The 21,577-nt window shown below is 41.6% G+C and overlaps 1 protein-coding gene across 7 annotated transcripts in view; it reads right to left on the bottom strand.

Annotated features, from left to right (window-relative positions):
• LRRTM4 (leucine rich repeat transmembrane neuronal 4) overlaps nucleotides 1–21,577 on the bottom strand; it is a 651,824-nt gene that overhangs the window by 278,632 nt on the left and 351,615 nt on the right. For all 7 annotated transcript variants that reach the window (XM_067545847.1, XM_067545846.1, XM_067545848.1 and 4 more), the window contains 2 exons: nucleotides 19,888–20,089; nucleotides 16,213–17,759 (listed from right to left, as the gene is read on the bottom strand). In XM_067545847.1, the coding sequence (XP_067401948.1) occupies nucleotides 16,213–17,759; nucleotides 19,888–19,891 (1,551 nt within the window). In that variant the 5' untranslated portion in view covers nucleotides 19,892–20,089. The remainder of the gene's footprint in view (nucleotides 1–16,212; nucleotides 17,760–19,887; nucleotides 20,090–21,577) is intronic.

The following is a 21,577-nucleotide window of genomic DNA, read 5'->3' as shown; positions in this document are numbered from 1 at the left end:
CAGAAAGTTTGTGACAGAGCAGGGAATTGAATCCACATCTCCTAAACCCCACTCGTGTGTCTTAACCATAAGCTTATCCTTCCCCTCTGACATTAGTTGAATCTAAATGTGGAGAAAGGTATGATTATAACAGTTCAACACATTTTTAACAGTGAGGGTGATTAACTATTTGAACCAACTACCAAGGGAAGTGATGAATTCTCCTTCCCTAGATGACTTCATCTGGATGCCTTTCTGGAAAGATATGCTTTAGTCAAACATAAGACATGGGGCTCAATATAGAGGTAACTGGTTGAAATTCTAATGGGCTGTGTATACAGGTGGTCAAGACCGGAAGATCTAAGAGTCCCTTTTGGTCTTAAAAATCTATGAATCTATTATCTGCATCAGAGTAAAATGTCCCCTTTTTCAGTCTTCATTAGATGTAATAAATAATCAAATATATTCTCTTACGCATGTCTCCTGATTGCTACGGTCTATAGAAAAAGTTCTTATATGGATCAACACTGGTCAGTCTAGTCTCTGATCTATTATAGTAAAAAGAGTGGACTTCGCTCTTGAAGGTTAATGAATATAATAAATGCTTGGGGATCAATAATAAACAGCAGAAGGTGAATCTGGCAAGGTGCAGATGTTTTCTGCATTTAGGGACTGTCAATATATTAAATAAATAAAGAAGAAATGCGAAGAGGAAAGAAAAAAACATTGAAGCTTTTGTTACAGAAGCAAATTTCTGCTAATGTGAAATTGCCAGTAACTTGATTCCTGGTCTAATTTGTACAATTTGTGTTCCAACTGTGGCAACAGAAGAGCTGCCTATATTTCCCCATTTCACTTTGTATGTGACATTGACAAGGCTTTTTAAATCAAAAGCCTAACATATGATTTACAGGCTCTGGGAAAGAAAATGATAATGTTGGTAAAAGGAACGGATTAGAAATTCACATTAAAATCATGCAATTTCACTGCACTGCAGAAAACCGCTGGAGAAGGCATTTGCGTTGCTATAAGCTAGTCTCAGTTACATCAGAGTATAGTGTAGACATTTTAAAAAGAGCTAAATTGGCCTCTGCTAATAACAGACTAAGACAAAGCAGCCCACTTCAGGCAGACTTTGACACAAAAACCGCCCCAAATTCGATAGGTATCTCTCTAGGGTCCAGACTGTATCTATCATTTATTTTACAGATGGACCCCCGACCAAAACCAGAGCTGCATTGTGCGAGGTGCTGTCCATTCACAAAGCACAAAGAACTTGCAGTCTAAATAGACGAGACATATGAAGGGTGGGAAGGGAAACAGAGTCACAGAAGGGAAGGAAAAGATCTTCAAAGGCACAAAGGGCAGTTTAAGTGCCCAAGTCCCATTGAAAGTCCATAGGAGCTGGGCACCTATCTCCCATTTGTGCCCTTCAAACTCAACCCTCACATGACTTTGCCGAACTCATACTGCAGGCTAATGGCAGAAGTTGGTCTCCCAGGTCTCAGTCAATGCTCTAGTCACTAGACCATGCTGCCTTCCAGATCCACAAACAGAGGGTATCCTGTGGAGAGGGACAGAAAGGTTGAGCTGCCTCAGTGTCACCATCACCTCTGCCCCCTTTTTCCCAAAAAATCGACCCCACTGAGCCCTCTCCATAGGATCTATGATCCATGCTGAGGGAGAGGGTAGAGACTGGGCAGCTCTGGGAGAACAGTTAGTGGGACAGGTGTGGGGCTAGAGTGAACATACACTGTCCCACTCTAGCGTTGCATAAAGTTTCCCCAGAGAAGATAACACACCTCTGGGCACCTTTATCCCCATCTCCCATCCTGCACCAATTCTGGTTCAGCCCCATATCATCCACAGCTGAAAGTGCAATATTGTGCCCGCTGGGCTTCCACAATGCTCAAGTGATTTCCAGGATTCCTAGCAAAACCGGTGCACAACTCCACAAGGGAAGTCACCAAGGGGATGGGGAAGGGACAATGGCCTGGCCAAACCTATCATAAAAAAGCCTCATTCAGTCAGAAGATTCTTGCAATGGTCTCTTCCAGAAGGACTATGTGTAGAACATGACAATGTAGGGTCTCTGACAGACCTCCTATGGCTTCTGCACTCATTTTTATCTTGACCAAAAACGGGGGAGCTACACTACCATTTACTTTGGCATACTCAGGTCATAGTTTCACCTGCTCGCAGTAGTTTCAATTCGACAACAGTCAGCAGATCAAAAGACTCAGTGCATGTGCCTTCCATCATATCACTTCTCCTTGGCTGGTAATCACTGCCCTCCAGCTAACCCTGTGCCTGCTTTGGATATAAAGCTGTGGAACCTTATAATACTCTGTGCATTATGAGAGATGCACAGGCAGCAGAATGGAGGGCTTTAACCCTTAAAGATCTGGAGATGCATGTGCATCTCCCTTCATCCTCCTCCTCCTCCTGGCTGCTCTAATTTATGCTGGCTGGTACTGTCCCTGAATGGTCCTTTACACAAGTCAGCTGTTCTGGTCATGCCCCTGGTTGGGGAAACTCTTAAATTAAGCCCATTTTATGCTTACTTTGCACCACTGGAGTGGCAGAAAGGGCTGTAGCAGAGGGTCAAAAGTTCTTCCATAAATTCAAGCCTAGAGCTCAGAATGCATCTCAGCGGCAGGTCTTTGCAAGGGTCTTTGCAAGGGTTTTGATCAGTCCACACAGCAATAACTGTTCAGCAAGAACCTACAACAAGGCATGTCAGCACAACAGTTCTGGCGTACCCCTCTGATCCATAGCACTTAGCACTGTGGCTGGAAGCAAGAGCAGCTTTTACCACATTACGCATTTTGAAAAATACCCCACGGTGGGCTGGGTTTAGGTGCAACAGCTGACCCTGTGCAGCTGCAAAGCCGCTGGCTTCCCTGGCCACTGAAGGGAAACCATTGCCGCCTACACCAGGCTCAGTTAAAGACCTCAACCCACAAGTTACAATCAAATGGCGCAACTGGCATTTGTAAAATGTCTGTGGATGCAAGGCATCAAACGTGCTGAAAAAGCTCAAGTTCCAAGACTTATACTTTCCACTGTTTTCTCACCTAGTCTAGATAGAATGAGATGGTGAAAAACAATACGGATCAAAAGACAAGGGAAAACGTTGCACAGACCCCATGCAAACCAAAGCTGCTTGGGTTTTATGTAGCTCTTTCATTCTGTCTTCCCTGGAAAAGAGGATGCAGATGATGGCAGCTCCTACTTGTTTCAGTTCTATCTGCTAATATGCTTCGAATGCTGGTTCCTTCTCTGCCATTTATAACAGGGTGAATTAGGCACCCTCTTGGGCAGAGAAACCTGCCTGTGAAGTCCTGACCCTCAGTTCTTCGTATTGTGCAACCTGTCATATTAAATGGAGGAAGCTGACCCTGAACACAAGTTGCCTCATTTCGCATAATGTCCAAAAAGAACAACGTTAATTGCCCAGCCTTTAAGAAAGGCACTGTCGATTATTTCAGGAAAATGAAATAACAATCAAGCAATAGAGTCTGAAATAGGAAGGGCTCATTTCTGATGTACAGTTTACACAATAGTAGTTTTGCTTGTCATTCATAGCAAATTGCTGCAGGAGGGGGGGAACACTATTTATAACCTGTCAGTCTCAGGAAACAACAATTATGATGATTTAATTAACACATGGAGAGGCTTCAGGCAATCACATCACTCTAAATTTTAAAAGTAGCACATTTCAGACTCAAGATAATTTAAAACAGTAACAAATGCTAGTTGAACCAGGGCAGGAATTTGCTGGCCCTGGTTTCTTTTAAATCATCCATCAAGGCACAATCATAATTAGTAACAAATCAGAGCACTGAACTAGCACTTGGGATTTTGGAGGCCAGCATGTATAAGGGAGAGCTATTTTTTTTAAATGAGAACCAAGTTTGGGGGGGAGGGGGGGAGAGAAAAAAAAAAGGAAAACACAATTCAAATCTATTCATCAAAGGTGCTGGACATGTCTACCATATTTGGAAAAAACAGCGCTAGGATAAAGTGGGGAACAAGGTGTTGTGAATGAAATTCACCTTTGTGAAGAGGACTAGACATATATCACTAAAGTGATGAATAGCCCTTGTGCTGACTCTTTTCAGCTGTGGGATGGATCTTCAGTTAAACAAGTTAAATGGACATACAAGAGTGAAAAGCAGCATGGTCCCCATGGCTAGGGCACCGAAAAGGGTTTCGGAAAAGTTGGGTTCTATTCCTGATCTAACCACTGACCTGTTGTGTCATGTTGGGCAAATCATGTTACCTCTTGTGTGTCTGTTTCCCTTTACATCCTTTGTCATTCTTGTTTATGTTGATTTTAAATTCTCCAAGACAGGGATGGTCAATTATTACATGTTTTTACAGTGTCTAGTTCAATTATTTCAGTTGGAGCTTTAGTCAGTACCTTAATACAAATAATAATATGTTGAACTTTTGTACAATGCTTAAACTCATTACTAACGTTTTTTATTCTTTTCTGCTTTGCAAAATCTATTGCAGGCTTGTTAAGTGACATATGAGGAGCCTCCTTCTCTTCTGAATAAAGGAATTTCAATCCTTGGGTAGCTTGTTTACTGAAATGGGTAGAGTTTACGTCAGATATACCCAAGCTTAGGGCACAGCGTTCATTGTTTTTGTTTCACTGCCTTTTGCATAAACTCAGGATGACGATCTCTCTTTCAATAAGATCATACTACGTTGTTTTCTGACACTATGTTAAATCAGTGTTTTTCAACACGGGCGTCTGCGAAAAGTTGTCGTTACCATAGAACAATGGTTTTCAACCTGGGGTGCAAAGACTGTGTCTAAGATTTCCAAAGGGGTCTGCCTGTTCGTTTAACATTTTTTGGGGGTCCACAAATGAAAAAACATTAAAAACCACTGTGTTAAATCTATTGGTTATACTTGAAAATTTTTGCGCACTAGATAATTTCTGTGTTCTGCCTGTTGCAGAGAAGTCAACAACACCCAACACACCCAGAGTAAATGTAACATACAGTATGGCTACTTAAAAGTTTGCCAATTTTGCCTGTGACAGATAACATTCCTCCAGTGTTGCTTAAACTTGTATAGAGAAAGTTCTGAATACTACTGTAATGACAATATAACTCACCAATTTCAGGATCAAAATCAAAACTCAGTTGTTTAGTTTTCCCTCGTGTTATTCTTCTCACACAAAGAACACTTATTTATCTGCACACATACATGACAAACAATGAAATTCCCTACAAACAAATCAAGCTATTTCTCCTGTAGGCTGACAAGGAAGAGAGACAGTTATTTTAATTTCCATTTTTAAAGCCTTAGGAAGCACTCAGACTATAGCGAGGAGAGACATTTAAATGAGGGGGGAAAAAGAACTAAGCTCAGTCACTTGCACTTCATGAAAAGGAAAAGAAAAAAGAGATAAATATATTCTTAAGGCTATTACGATCATCTAGTCTAATTTCCTTCATAACACAGGCCACAGAATCTTATCCAGCAAACCTATGTAATCAAGGATCAATCCATCTATCGGGCAACTGAAAAAATGTGTTGTGTTTATTTTAAGGATGATCATAGTCAACACACACATCCTCAAAGTTCAACCCTATATTTCATGTCAAAAGTACTCACATAAACAAGGAGGTTGGAGAAAAAAATCTCATATCAGTTAGTTAATTTAAGTAAGCAAAATTAGCAGTTGCAGTGTGGTTGGACTAACAGGGCTCCATTGGAGATCAGCATTCAGAGATGCCGCACCTGGAGATAGGGGAGCTACACCAGACTAAATGAACATCAGGAAGCATCGTGCCAATTCCTCACTTTTTCAGCAGAGGGGACTAGAGAATGGAACATAACTCCCCTCCCCCCGCCCTTTGCCTTCAAGCTTGACTTAAAACTAGTCATTATCTCTTTACAGCAGATGGTAGTGTAAAGTAAAAGCAGGCTGTTGAGTCAAATGAACAGGTTGTTCCAACTCATATGCTTTGATCTAAGGAGAAGCAATGAGATAAGTATGAGGCAGGTCAGTTTTTCAAAGCTTTCTTGCTAAATTTCTGCTGCTTAGGTATTCATTTTCCTAATACTTTACTTTACCGAGAGCTAAATTCAGCCCAGGTTCTGTGCAGCTGTCCACTAATGCAGACCCAGGTGTTGGGAAGGAAGGAAGGTCATGGGGGAAGCAAAGGGCCTGAACCGCTCCTCTACAGCTCACAGGGGATCAGTGCAGGTTCAAATGCATGTGGCGCTGGCTCAGGAGTGGACACAGCGAGGGCAGCCAAATGGTGTGGGAGGTGATCGGCAGATTCAGAGACAGAGAATTGTGGGAGAAGCAATGGAGCATTGACGGGCATAACTGAAAGAGTGTAGGAGTTGAGGGTGATGCTATGAAAGGTCAGATCAAAGACAAGGCAGGGCAGAACTGCACAGGGCTTTGTAGGTGAGGACAAGAATCTTAGGGTGTGTTTACACTGCAATTAGATACCCAACATCTGGCCCGTGCCAGCTGACTCAGGCTCACACGGCTCAGGCTAAGGCACTATTTAATTACACTGTGAACATTCGGGCCTGGGCATCAGCCTGAGCTCTACGACCCAGAGGGGTGGAAAGGCTGCAGCCGGAGCCTGAACATCTACAATGCAATTTAACAGCCCTGCAGCCTGAGCCCCACAAGCCCAGGCCAGCCGCGGGAGTCTAATGGCAATGTAGACACACCCTTGGAGTTGAGGTGATGAAGACCGGGAAGTCAGCAGTCTGATGGAGTCAGATCTGGATTCTTATTTTTATTTGTATTACAGTAGTGCTTAGAGGTTCCAACCAAGATTGGGGTCCCCATTGTGATAGGTGCTGTAGAAACACAGTGAGAAACTCCCTGCTGCAAAAAGTTTGAAGTCTACATAGGTAAGACAAAGGGTGGGAGGAGAAACAGAGGCACAGGCAAGGGAAGCAACTTATGTTGCTGGTCAATGGCAGATCCAAGAATAAAATGCCCATGGCTCAAGTTCTTGCTTTTCCTTGACAGACTTCCCATAACATGGGAACATTTGTATATAGAGTATTGGCCTAGAACCATCTCTAATAGGAAGATGTAATATCTGTCAATGTCATTTAGCTTAAAAGGAATTTGTCTCTCTATTTTGTAGGTCACTGATCAAAGAAATAATTTAGAAATAACTTTCTTTGTTTTTAACTGAATACAATATTAGTGAAAGGAGCCAAGTAGGGAGGCATTGAGATTGACACTCACTAAAGAGGTGGTATGGCCTAGTACATAGGGCTTCGATCTGCAACTGAAGAACCCTGACTTCTATTTCTGGTTCTGCCACTAGCCTGCTTGGTAACACCGGACAAGTGGTATCACTTCTGTGCTTCAGTTTTCCTTTCTATAAGATGGAGATAATGCTACTTGCATAAAGTAAAGTGCTTTGGGAGCTCCATATAGAAAGTACTATGTAAAACATAGGCATTTTATAGCCACAGAACAGATACACAAAGAGCAACAACTAGGTCAAGAATTCATAAAAACTTGCCAAAATGCCTCTGGACTGGCTCAAAAGGGTCATCTGTTACTGGCAGCTCAGACTTCATGGCTACAGAGTCCTTGACTTCTGTGCTCAGACTGTCTATATGGCCAAAATTGTATTTAGTCCTTATTATTCCCAGAAACTTCCATTTCTGTAGCTGCCATACTTTTAAGACTGAGTTTTTTTCTTAGTTTACTTTGTTCTAATGAGATCACTTTAACCCGATGCTTAGAAAGCATCCCCCTAATCCAGTTCTCAGTGATCTTTTCCCCCCTTTAAACTATACAGATCTTTCCAACACGTTCAGACGATGCTATTAGGAACCATTGTTTAGGTGAAGTTGTTTTAACGTCAGAGATACAGCCTTAAATCACAAAGCTTCTAGAGCGGATTTAGTGCTTTTCTAATAGCTATGAACTTCCAGTGCCCTACCCAATGACATTGCAGCTTCTCAGATGGGCCACGCAATGTAAAGCATTAGCCTTTTACTGGCACCAGTCTACTCGGTCCCTTTGAAAATGCCTATATAAGCCATGTTGTATGCAGTGTAGTTGTTGCCATGTCGATCCCAGGATATGAGAGAGACAAGGTGGGTGAGGTTATATCTTTTATTGGACCAACTTCTGTTGGTGAGAGAGAAGCTTCTGAGCCACACAGACCTGAGGAAGAGCTCAGGTCCAGTAAAGATATTACCTCACCACCCTTGTCTGTCATGTAAACAATGTCAGGGATTTATTGATGATCAAATTTGCTGTGGATGGCAATTGATTATAGATTATCATCATCTCCTGGCCTTTCAGCCTACTTTCATCTTGGATCTTCATATACAGTGCCTTCTTTTCAGAGGCAGCCTGGCAGGAATGCTGCTGACATCTCCACCAAACAGAGCTTTCCACTTCCTTGCACTCTCCCCAAGCAGCTTAATGGTACAAGGCAAAACTAATTCATTAGAGTTCCTCCCACACAGCATAGTATTCCCCAGCCCTCCTCAGTCTTCCTACCCCAATGATAGCTGGAAACTCGCTGCTAGGTAAAGTGGCTGGAACTCATAGAAATTCACTGGGAATTAATCCATTTTGCTTTTTCATATACACAGGGAGGTCAACACACAATCTAGCTTATTTGACTGCAGCACAGGCAGATGTGATAAAAGCTGATTAGTGTCTAAAATGTTTACCACTGCAACCCATCTGTGTTCAGTCCTAAAATACCTGACTTGAAATGACCAAGTACCAAGAAGTTAATGGTGCTATAAACATAAAGCATACAGGAATTTTTATATTTATATATAATATGGAGGACTGATCATGTATTTATACTGTGTAACTCTTGCCTGTATATCATATAGGTTATAATCTACAGATCTCTATCTATCAATAGATAATTATCACACGCAGATAGAGCTGAAATTTGAACCTGGATGTCTCAGCTTCAAAAGACTCAGGACTACTAGAGTTAGAAGAAAGGTTCTTTAGCTGGATGCAGGTCTTGACCCAGATGGAGGAAAAGGGACCCATCCACTAGGACAACATCACTCAGTCATGTACAGAAAGACAGCACGTTGCACAACTGTAGCTCGGAGTCAGAATTTCACTTCAGAAGTGAAACCTTGTTCTATACTTAGCAGGCCTTATTCTCATTGACACTGAGTCCCCTTTACACCTCATGCCATACAGTGGGCATAAATTACATTTAAACTCACCTTATACTGGCTGGAGTGACGCAGAGGAAATGGGATGACGTGGAACAAATGGGCCATATGAGAGTCAGTGCCCAGTATGCTATTCAAGAACAAAGTCTGAACAATATTTCCAGCAACAGGACATGTACTAATGAGCTTGTTTGCACTCTTTACAGAAAGCATTTTTATTTTTAAAATGGAAAAATAGGTTGCAAAGATTTCACCCTTCTTCTGTGAACATTTTCCCTTCTAGCCTGAGCTGTATTATGGGCTTAAAATGGAAAAAAGAATTGGTTACACTACTGGCAGTACATCACAGGGCTGTAGCAGAGGGAGAGGAAGAAGGGACAAGAGAGAAAAGGACATGAGAGATGAAGAGGGCAAGCTGTGCAATTCCACCAGTAAAAACAATTTTCATGGGTCCCATGCAGTGATTACAATAGGAGTGCAAGTATTTTTGTTCTTGGACAAAGTTTTTCCAATACATCAGTCCTTACCATGTATAAAATATGTGTGGTATTTCTAGCACTAAGAGGATGGATGATTATAGGAAGAGAAACTGCACCAATGATTTTCCTCTGCTTGCTGTAGGAATGTTCAATAAGTACGGTAGGATTAGATGCATTTTGAGAGCTGAATGTTATTTAATTATCAACCCCTGATTGATAAATATTGGCAAGAGCTTAACAGATGAAACATGGATAGAGAGGAAGGCTTTCCCGGTGGTTAGACTACCACCATGGGGCTTGGGAGATCTGGGTTCAATTCCTTGCTCTGTCACCGGTTTCCTGTAGGACCTTGGGCAAGTCATTTAGTCTGTGTGTGCCTCAGTTCCCCACTTGTAAAATGGGGAAAATAGCACTGCCCACCCTCACAGGAGTGTTGTGAAATAAAATATCATGAGGTGCTCATACACTATGCTAATGGGGACCATGTAAAGTACCATGGTCTTCTCCTCAGAGCATCACCATTGAGAAATGATCCTTCTGCTGGGTGATATTTGTAGCATGAGGTCTTTTCCTGTGGGAAAAAGGCACACAAGCGTCTGCCATAGGATGTCAGCTTGACCTACATCTCCTCATGGATTTATGCTTTTAAAAAACCCAAGAAACTCTTCTTTGCCATTGAAGGCCCCATCATGTCACACCCATGTTTTTCATTCAGCGTTATGCTTGTACAAAAAGAAACAAACAACAGCGTGGGATTTCCAGGGGCTCGGCAGTGCACACAGTTTGGGGCCAGATATTCAGAAGAATTCAGCTCCCACTTAAACCCTAAACAAGATTCTCAAAAGAGCTCTGCACACAAAAGCTGCCATTGTGGGACATATGGCCAGATTGTCAATACTGTGCTGAGCACTTTTGAAAATCTGGCCACTTATAATGATGCTTAAATGGGAGATGAGATCTTCTCGAAATATGCCCCAAAGCGTAAATAACAACAGCTCCCTCCCCAGTGTGTTACTGACATTCTAACACATAGGCTTCCATGCTCAAAGCACGAATTCCTACAACGGGGCCAAATCCCGAGGACCTTTCCAAGAATTACTCTGGCCCTCACTCAGACAAACCTCCAACTGGTTTGCGCTTGAGGTCATCTGCCTGCTACTGTACCCTCCAAAATTACAAATTCTCACCTTAGTCATAAAATCCAGCCCTTATACATAGAAATATTTTTCCACAGAAAATATTTTATTAAAGAAAACCATGTTACTTTTTTCCTCATTCGATTTCCTCATACAAACACAGAGTCTTTTCAAGAGCATCAGCATTCAGCCAGGAGTGATCATTCGCACTGATGAACATGACACATGCAGTGGATAAAGATGAAGATGGCAGCTTATCAACCATTAGGAGAAAAAGACAAGGAGGCACAAAAGTTGGACAGGGGTGCAGGGAACCTAAATTCATATTCTCAGATAGGCCAACAAATATTAATTATTAAGGGAATCATCATCTTTGGCCATGTCCGGAATGATTCCACCAAAATACTCTGTTATACAATATACTCTGCTAACAATGGCAGCCTCCTTGCCCCATTCATCTGCTGTCCCTCTTATTTCTATTTCATTCTCTAGGTATGGAATACCCTTCCTATCCCATTTCACCGAGCCGCTATTCTCTCTGCAATCAAGCCCTTGCTAAAGATTCCCACCGCAAGAAGCAAACATACAAGAATTAAGAACAAAAAAATTTTAAAGCCCTACAAGTTATTCCCTCCTTGGGATTTCCCAATATGTTTTAGGTCCTGCAAAGGCACATATTTACCATGATACATGTGAACAATTTCACCGATGCCAAGTTAAGCAAATATTCAAGAATTTGCAGAATTACTACTTTAGACCACAATAGTGCCTTAGGTCTTACACTTGTTAATAGCTGTGTCTGATACAAAACACTTTTGGTGCTTAAATAAATAAATAGTAAATGTTACTAGCATGTCAACATATCCTTTTGAATTAGGCTGAAAAGGAACAGGCCCATAGTCTCTCAATTGGTGTGCATACCTTAGTTTCTTTTAGTGAGTATCTTTTTCCAATGGCAAAAGAGGGGGAGGTGAAATTCTGGATGAGTATCATTTAGTGTGACTGATTTAGCATGTATCACTGAAAATGACAAATGCCTTGGCTTTCACCCCAGTGAAAAAACAACAGGAGCATAATGCAGAAGGTGTTCTTCTACCTGAACAGGTGGGCTTGTTTGTCAACTGATGAAACATGGTTAGACTGAAAAGGGAATCTGTACAAGTGGCATTGTGGGATTCCATGTCAATTATGTCTCAATGTTTTTCATATCAACTGTGCTCAGTTTACAGTGGAAATATATATAACTGCAGCCTTGAAAACTTGCCCTGAAATTCATCAATCAAGTTGGATTCTTCCCTTCTCAGACTTCACAATATGCTGTGCAGGCCAAATGAAGCCTTATTTACACCCATGTGACCCCTGAGTCTTCAAATTATTCCCCTATTTAAGTAGGGCTACCACCACTACTAGTAGGACTTCTGCTAGAAGTGTTTTGGGTTTTTGGGGGGGGTTTTTTGGGGGGGGGGAGGGTTGTGTAGGAGGGTTCCATCTTAACATATATCTGGCATGGTACACATTATGAGTATCATAATGTAGTTTGGCTAATAAAATTGCCTTTTCACTGTAGAGGCATGAACGGTAGCGTACAAATGAGAGAGATGAAGGATGTGCACACACAGGTGCACGAAGCGAATACGAAAAGAAGCTAGCTGCAGTCTGCTAACAGGATGTCATGAGCCAAAATCATAAGCCTTGCCAGACAACTAAACAAAACACTAGATGCCAGGTGTAACCACTTACATGCCACTGATCCCAGTGGAGTTGCTCAGATTTACAACAGGTTTGAATTTGGCTCTCTATCTGTGAAACTAAAGGTCGTTCTCCCTGTTTCATTTAACAACAAAATAAAAGTCCCCTTTTTGACACTGTAGCCATGCAAATTACTCCCCTATTTCCAGGACGTGGTCCTGATTCTGTAGAGCACTTAACACACACTGCTTTAAGCATGTGAATAGTCCTGCTGGAGTTAATGGGTCTACTGACCTGCCTAGTTGCTCTGCTAAATCATGGCTAAGTGAGTACCTAAGTGCATCGTTTCAGTGCCAATTCTGTGAGAGCAAATATGGAGCCCATATCTGTAGTTTAGCTGGGCCTGTCTAATCACGGGCTCCATACAGAAAAACAATAGTTGACCCTACAGAGCCTATACATCCCTAGGCCAGGCTTGGAAATCATCTATTATCTCCAACTCCCATTGCGAGAACATGCCAGCACATTCCCCAGGTTATAATGCAACGGGATAGTTTCTTCATCATTTCCCTTCCTGCAGCACACACATTTTTCAAGTGCAGAGATGGCTGCTTTTGCTTCTAAGGATTTTTAGAGGCAGACAAAGATTTAAAGGAAAAAAATAGTGGAATCAATAAAAAAAAGTTGGGCAATTTCAATGTGTCCCTAAAAATACTGGCACTTTATTATGAGAACTTGACCTTCTTTTCCCTCTAAATCTTTCTGCTTTGTGAAAACTGAGCTTGGGCAGAAGAAATGAGCCAGTCAGATCGGTGGGAAATGATGGCCCTGAATTACGGCTCTCCCTTACAAAATAGGAGTCCTTCCAGAAGTACGTCTGTCTGAGTACATTAATTAATAAATTGTTCCATTCCCATTTTCCCCCAATTATGCTTAAGATACTATGATTTTTTTTTCCAGTTTATAAGTACTGTACGGTGCATATCTACCCTTTGACAAGAGCAACCTGGTAGCTATGGAGACAAAGAATATTAAATTCAAGCTGAGGATAGTGTTTCAGTGGAGGCTTATGGATGCTACATGTGTCTTCAATGATCAGGTGCTTTAATGTCTCCCTGAGTCTTCTGTGCTAAAAAAGTGAATGTTCAATAAGTCATTGTGCAAATACAGGACCAGATTCCCAGCAGCTGTAAACTGATGTAGCTCCATGGATTTCAATGTCACTTCACTGATTAACACCAGTTCAGTATCAGGCCCACAGGAGACACAGTCTACAGCCTGAGTCTTGCAAACATACACATGCTTAACTTTACTCACATGAGGAAAGGAAATTATTTTTTAATATTTGTAATGCAGTAGCACTTGAAATCAGAGACTGGTACTCCAGAGGGCGAGGTGCTACATAGGCAATAATGAAAAGGCAGCCCCTGCCCCAAACAATTTACAATCCAAGGATAAGGTGAGACAACAGCTACAAGAAGAGATGCAAGAAACCAAGAAATGGAGCACAGGACAACAGCAAGACATTAATGACTGGCGTGAAAAGCAAAGCTTGCCATACATCAGTTGCCCAACCATTGTCAAGTGTGTTGTAGGCATCACGCATGGGTGAGTTTTAAGGAGAGATTGAGAATAGGACTGTTCACATGAAACAAGATTATTAAATGTCTTTGCAAGATCAAGATTTATGTGGTTAACTGGAGTCAACCTTTCGGATGGCTGAAATAAGCCTCATGAATGTAATGTAAGATGTACAGTCTAGCTCCCCTGAAGTCAATGAAACCATATCCATTTACATCAGTTAAAGTCTGGCAGGTAGAAGGCTCCTCTACCAAATTCCGATTTGCATTGTGCCTGTAGCCTTAACATATGGTCTATATTTTGACCCTGGATTCTGTTTGACCCTCTGTTAATTGCCCACGGAAGATGCTCACCTTTCAATTTGGATGCCAAGATCTCACACCAGCATCATCTATTTTCAAACCTAAAAGGACTTCAGACGTATAGCATCTTCTATGCACTAAGGGCATTAAAGTCAGTCCTTTCATTTCAATGGGCTTGCCTTATTGCCTCATGCTTTAGAGGACCATAGTCTCCTCGGAGTTACGCTGGTGTAAATAAAAAGGATCATCACTGAAGTTAATGGAACTGCACTGGTATAAAGCCTGCTTGAGAACAGAATGAGACCTTGTGAGTCAAATCCCGCTCTCAGTGAGCCCAGTGCAAACCCAGAGTAATTCTATTGACTTCTCTTGTTTTCTGCTGATGTCGCTGACAGCCCAATTTACACTTTCTCACTTACTTTTGATGGCAATGATGAGGATACAACAGATCATTCATTTTCAACAGGTATGTCACTTTAAGAAAAATAACCACTAATCACAGCCTTTCACTTTTCCTCATCAGCCTTTTTTAGGCCAACATGTTCCAAAAGCAAGTGGAGATTTTGGATGGCCAACCTGGGACACCATAAAGGGACCTGAAGAAAGAAAATGCTGAATAACTAGCCTCCAAAACTCAAGCCCTTGAAAAGCACCTCCAAGTGGTCACCAAAATCACTATCCACTTTTAAAATCTTTAAACTTGTCTGGTTATCAAAGATTAAAAACCTGACCCACTGAAGCCAGTAGGAATATGAAAGATGTGAATCGGGCACAATACGCACTTAACGTTTGCTATTAGGCTGTCCACGACAACAACTGTCTTTCATTGTTTTAATACCAGTAGAGTGCACACAATATTAAGTTACCAGGTATAAGTTGCTAACAGGACACACCACTGAAATGTAACTGCATAAATCCTTTTTACCAGGTACAAATGAGCAGTGGTGATCAAAAGCAAAACCCCTTTTCATTTACCCATGTTCTAAAAATTACAGAAAATGCTTATGACTGCTCAACATTAATCTGAGAAAGCTTAACAACAGGGGACATAGACAATTCTTGCCTGAACTTTCTATACACTCAGAATCAAAGTGACACGTGGTCTCAGAGGGTACAACTCTCTTGACCACAACTGACGTGCATCCCCTCTATGTCACATCTAACTGTGATCCATCAGCTGAAAGTTTACGGCAAAATTATCAGGCACTTGCAAATGTATCTTTTGATCTGGGTCTTCTTCCAGAACCCCGTTCTGCAAAGCACATAAGCAAATGTTTAAATCCATCCTCATTCAGCAAAGCAGTTAAGCAGTGCTTAACTATAATGGTGCCATTGTGCTTATGTGCTTTGCTGAATCAGGGACCAAATGTAGAAATGTTAGTAACAAGTTTGAACAATATCTTTATGAATCCATTTAGAAATGAGTCAAATGTGACAGGATCTGGCATAAACCCTGGTATAAATACTTTTTTAATATTACTATTCTATCTGCACTCTCTTAAACAACAGGGGCCTTAATCGCCTCTCATTTACACCAAATTAGGAGTGACCTCTTAAGACAACAGTTAGGCCAGTGTAAAAGGGGTGCATGCAAGAGGAGAATCAAGCCTCAGATGCCTTTAAAGTGGCTGTTTCTTTCAACTTATTCTCATCCTTGAATGAACTTCTTTCAAGTTTAAACTGTTGAAAACAGCCACCGTCACTTCCCTGATTGGTTGTAATTTAATTAAATAACCTTTCACAGTGAGCAAACCCAAAAGCAAAAAGGCTCATTAATCTTTCTAGTGATTAGAAACACCTCAAGAGCTTCAAACATTTACCTCTCCTTCTCAGCGGCTGAAATGGTTTTAGGAGGATCATGGTTCATACCTCACATTCCCTGGAGCCAGAGATGGTATACGTGCAGGGTCCAGATCCGTTAACTGATACATCCATGGTCTCAGAGTTTGTCGGCTTGTAGTCCACGTAATACTCCTGTAAAGGGGAGTTCATTTGCCTTTCGGACTCTCTGGCCTTTTTCCTGCGCCTCTTCATAAGAGAGTGTTGTTGGAGTTGTTTCATGCTGGCTGGATAGCGCTTCCAAGACACGTAGATAACCAACAAAATCATAGCCACTGAAAGAAAGAGGGCCACGCTCCCAGCAATGATTTTATGAAAGGAAACATGCTCATACTCTGGTTCTGCTCCAGGTGTTGGTAAGTCTGGAGAAGGAGTGGGCATCACAGAGGTCATTTGATTGCTTTCCAGTTTGGAAATAGTAGGTTTGGGGATAAAGAGAGGTCTCTGGGGAGTTTTTGGTGGCTGGTATGATCTTTCAGTGACCACAACCTGGATTTCAGCACAGATATTATATGTTTCCACTGCATCGCTCACCTTTTCGCCCTGGATTTGCTTAGGGCCCGCACATATCATAGTGCTTTCTTTATTCCCCTTGAAATTCTTAAGCCAAGTAACAAGAGGACAAATGCTTCGAGTACATTCCCACATATTTCCGGACAGAGTGATGGATATTAGCGAGATCCATGCATTGACAGTCTCCTGAGAGATGTTGGTGAGTTTGTTGGAATCCAAGTTCAGCTTTTGCAAGTTGGGCAGGCATTTGAAGGTCCCAGGTTCTATCCCAGTGATATCATTCCCTGATAAATCCAAGTTGTGCAAGGAACTCCAAGTCCATGTTAGCCCCTGGTTAATAGACCGGATCCTATTCCACTGCAAGTAAATGGAGCGGAGGTTGAAGAGGCGTGGAAAATGGGCAAAGTTGATCTTAGAAAACTGATTGTGCTCCAAGTGGAGCTCTGTTAGCTTCAAGAGGCCAGCGAAAGCATTACGGGATAAACTCCGCAGACGGTTGTAGCCCAAATCCAGAAAATCGAGGTTTCGGCAATCTTGAAAAACTCTGATTGGCACTGTTTTCAGTGAGTTCGACCGCAAGTGCAAAATCAGGAGTTTGCGAAGGCCCTTAAACTGCTCAGACTGCAACACCTGCAACTTGTTGTAAGAAAGGTCCAGATTGCGGAGATTGGGAACCGGGTGAAATGTTTTGTTGTGCAGATGGGTAATTTTATTGGAGCTTAGAATTAATTCCTTCAGCCTACGGATCCCCTGAAATGCATCCTCATCTACGGCGCTGATGTAATTATGGTCAAGATAAAGCCATATGAGCTGATTCAGGCCTGCAAACTGATGTGATTTAAGCTTCTGGATGCTGTTGTACCGTAACGATAAGCCTTGAGACCCTCCAGAAATATTCTGAGGGATATCTCTGAATGCATGTGATTCACAGTACACAATTTTGCCATCACATCTGCAGTTCTTGGGGCAAGCTCGTTGAGCCCCCGCGAGCATAAGAAACAGCACCGTAGGCAGTAGCACTAACACCACACTCATGCCTCTCAGCTGCTTAATTAAATGGAAACCTACAATATTAAAAAGAAGACAAATGTCCATTGTAAAGCTATTAAAATAAATCACCAGCAGATTACTAACATCAATGGGGTTTTCGCTAAGGCATTAGCGGTGTAGGTGATTTGAAGACTACCTTTTTGTCTCCTTTCTTGCAATGTTTGTTGTATAAGATGCCTGGTTTTTTGAGTTCCTATCCTACCTTCCCCTCTTAACCCCACCACTCTTGTTATTCAATTACTTTTGTGTGATTTATGACCCCTTAGGAGGGCTGGGAGACCATTTGCTAGTCACTTGTTTTCATGTACATCAGCACTTTATGTAGCTGGTATAACCTTATCACTAGAAGCTGAGGTTTTAGCAATACACATATTTGTCAAGTCACTATGCTGAATTCACTGTAATGTTGGAAAAGGAAATGAGCCACAGCTTCTGGTAGTTCAACAAGTAAAACATTCCTTAGTAAACCCAACTGCATGTAAACCTTTCCTAGTCCAACCCCAAACAATTAACATAAAATAGGAGCTACAACAAGTGGATCAATATATAATAAAGTTTCTTCCCTGCCTTTAAATGTGTCTTTATTGCATAATGAAACAGTAGATGTAAGCTTTACCAAACGGCAATCCGAATACTACTTCTGAGACTGCATTTCAGTTATTTGTCATTTCCATACATACACATGCACATGTAACACAAATAAAGTGTTATCTATGTCATCTATAGATCTATATCTATATCATATGCATTTGTACTCAACTCAGATATCAAGTTTCATTAACATACATATTTCATAATAATATGATCATGATTATAGTGTGTATATATATATACACATACACATGTATATTTATCCACACATAGCTAATATATATAAATGGATATATGTATTGTATATGTATATGTATTAAGAGCAGCAAAAGAACCAAGTTTACAAAAAGAGTGAAATTTGAATCTGAATCCCCCTCCTCACTGCTGCTGATTTGAATATTTTGCACTTTAGATGTTAGATTGGTTATTCTGTATTAATGTTATGTGAGCTGTCACATTTTCTACATTCTTTGAATAATCATGAGAAGAGGTCTCAGAAAATTCAACACACACACATTAGCGCACACACTTTCTCAAAGGCTGTAATAATTTTGGGACCACTGGCTCTCTCCAGAGTTGTAATCTTATTCACAATTAGGCTGCTTTTTTCCATTAGGAGAATTTATGTCCTTTATAAATAATGCCTTTATTATTTGTGTGTGCGTCTCTCTCTCTCTCTCTCTCTCACACACACACACACACACACACACACACACTGCTGCAGTTATTTGCCCTTATGTTCCAATTTTAAACCAAGAGGCAATCAGTGAAAGAATTCTTAATCCAAAAAGACCCTGTGTGTGTCCGCCTTTCACTTTAATGGCTCGGTTTTTAATTTAAATCCTGATCTTTCACTATTGCTTATGTGCCAATAGCAGCACAGAAAATGTTTGGGCTATTATAGAATGGGTTGGGGTTGGGAGAGATAAACCTGTCACACTTGAAAAAATAAGACTGGCAAATGACTGCTGGAGATCTAGCAGCTACATTAGGGATATCTTTTCAGATATCAAGTGAGCCTTTAAAAAAACCACCTATACAACAAAATTCATTACCCTTCCCCCTGCTCCCGCCCACACACACACACACACACACACACACACACACACACACACACTCTCTCTCTCTCTCTCTCTCCCCCCCCCCCCCCCTCACAAGCTGCAAAGTGTTAAACATCCTTCTTGACAGCCTGCATAATAGCACTACAGGCTTGTTGAATATGAATATATACCCGGAGGAAATCCTATATGTGTCTCTCTCACATACATCCATGCATCTAGGGGTGTGTGGGTGGGTTGTATAGATTGTGAATGTACTTTGTTCAGTCCTTAACTCAGTGCATGCATTTAATTAATTACATATAAAAACACTGCAGGAGGAAAGAGGGGGAAACATGATCTAAAAATATAATAGCAAGTACAGTGAGTCACCTGGCAAAAAAATGCACTGCTGCTGTTTAGATTGTTCTCCCTCTTGAATAGCTAATAATCTGATTGAAAAATATACTGTACAGTTGCAACTGGGCTAAGAAGGATACAAAAGTTCACTTACCCATCCTTTTGTCATCCACAGATGTATCCCCTTTTTCTTTCTCCAGCTGTTTTCTCCTCTCTGTCTCACTCTTGCTTTTGTGTTGTTTTTTTTAAAAAATTGGTCTCCTTTCTTTAAACCATCGCAACCTTCGTGGCACAGCACAGCTGCCACTCACATCACCACCATCCGACGTGCATGCCAGTAACCCACACAAAGTTCCCTAGAGAGGACAAGCAAGAATTTTGGGGATGCGGGAAGAGAGGGATGGGGAAGGGGATGGGGCGGGGAACACAGGACCAGGGATGAGGGTGCAGAGGAGGTGGGGGGGGGTCCCTAAGCTCCCAGAGCCATTGCGTAAGTCATTAGAGAACCAACAGCATTAATTGGCAATCTGCATGTAAAAGCTATAGCACACCATGAAGGTAAGCCAACTTCTCTGGGAGGAATAAGAAAATCTTCCCCGGTACCTAGCATCCCTTATTCTGTTGCCTTTTGCCATTCCCAGACACAGCAATCCATCCTTCCGCTCTCCAGTTCTTAAAGCAAGCAGGCCTCCTGTGCTGTAGAAGACGACCCCCAGTTTAAAAGCTATGCAGGATAGGTTTATCCATTTAGCTGATCAGGTTTAAAGTGTTTTGTAGCTGTGCTGAGAGGCAGCTCTTGTCTAATTCAGAAGGCTTTCCAGAGAGTGATGATGCTCTGGAGCTTGCTGGTGCTAATTTTCTAGTTTGCGATACACTGAGTGCCCTCCACTGGAGAAAACAGATCGCACATTAAAGGCATGAACAAGTGATCCTGTCATTGCTATGCAGACTTTCCCCTTTCAGAAAAGAAAATTAAAGACACAGATTGCTTCTCCTGCCCCCTACCCCATCTCCCTACCTAGATTATTAAATGTTTATGCCATGGTTTTCTTGCAGTGACTGTAAAACATTAAATAAAACACCTGTTTCCTGCATATTTAGCAAACTGCATGCTCTAAAAAAATATCCTTCTCACCTGAATATTTTTCTTGTGCAAATTACAAATTGTTTTATTTTCTTTTTTCAGCAGGGCAGAAGAGAGGGAGTTGCAGTTTTAAAATTAATGTCATTTTAAAGGGGATGGGTGGGGGCTGTGAAATATACAAGTCAATCATCCACATAAAGGGAATTTTAATTAAAAGTGCCACATGACAATGTAATTATATTGATTTTTTTAATTGCTTTTTGTCAGAAAAATACGAAGTTCAATATACAGTGCAGGGGTGGAGATACATAATTATTGATACCTTATTTCTCCCTCCCCCACCCCTTATATTTTTAAGATTCAAAAAACAGCATGGTGCAGCAGATAGAGCACTGGACCGGGACTCAGCAAACCAGGCTCCTACTATCAACTCTACCACTGACTTTCTGTGTGACCTAGGGCACGTCACTTCTCTGACTATGTTTCCCCTCCCACCCTTTCTGTACCATGTCTATTTAGGGCCCCATACACTGAGTCATAGGGTGGCCCCCGCCTGAGGTACCTTCTTGTACCAGGCCACAGCATAAGGGTGCCTGCCTCAATTTCCTTTTTCTTCTGCCCATAGAAGGAACACAGTCTCTCAGTGTCTGATATAAAGCCCATCTCTGGACAGAATTTATTCCTGTACCTGCTCAATAATCCACAGAACCCTCACGATAAAACCATCCTCCCCAAATTCCCAAGTACAACAGGTCCACAG

Source organism: Emydura macquarii, unplaced genomic scaffold (genome assembly GCF_026122565.2).
Source record: "Emydura macquarii macquarii isolate MOO-44397 ecotype Brisbane River unplaced genomic scaffold, CSIRO-AGI_Emac_v2 contig_1110, whole genome shotgun sequence".
NCBI classification, from domain to species: Eukaryota; Metazoa; Chordata; order Testudines; family Chelidae; genus Emydura; species Emydura macquarii.
This window is presented reverse-complemented; position numbering and strand designations above follow the sequence as displayed.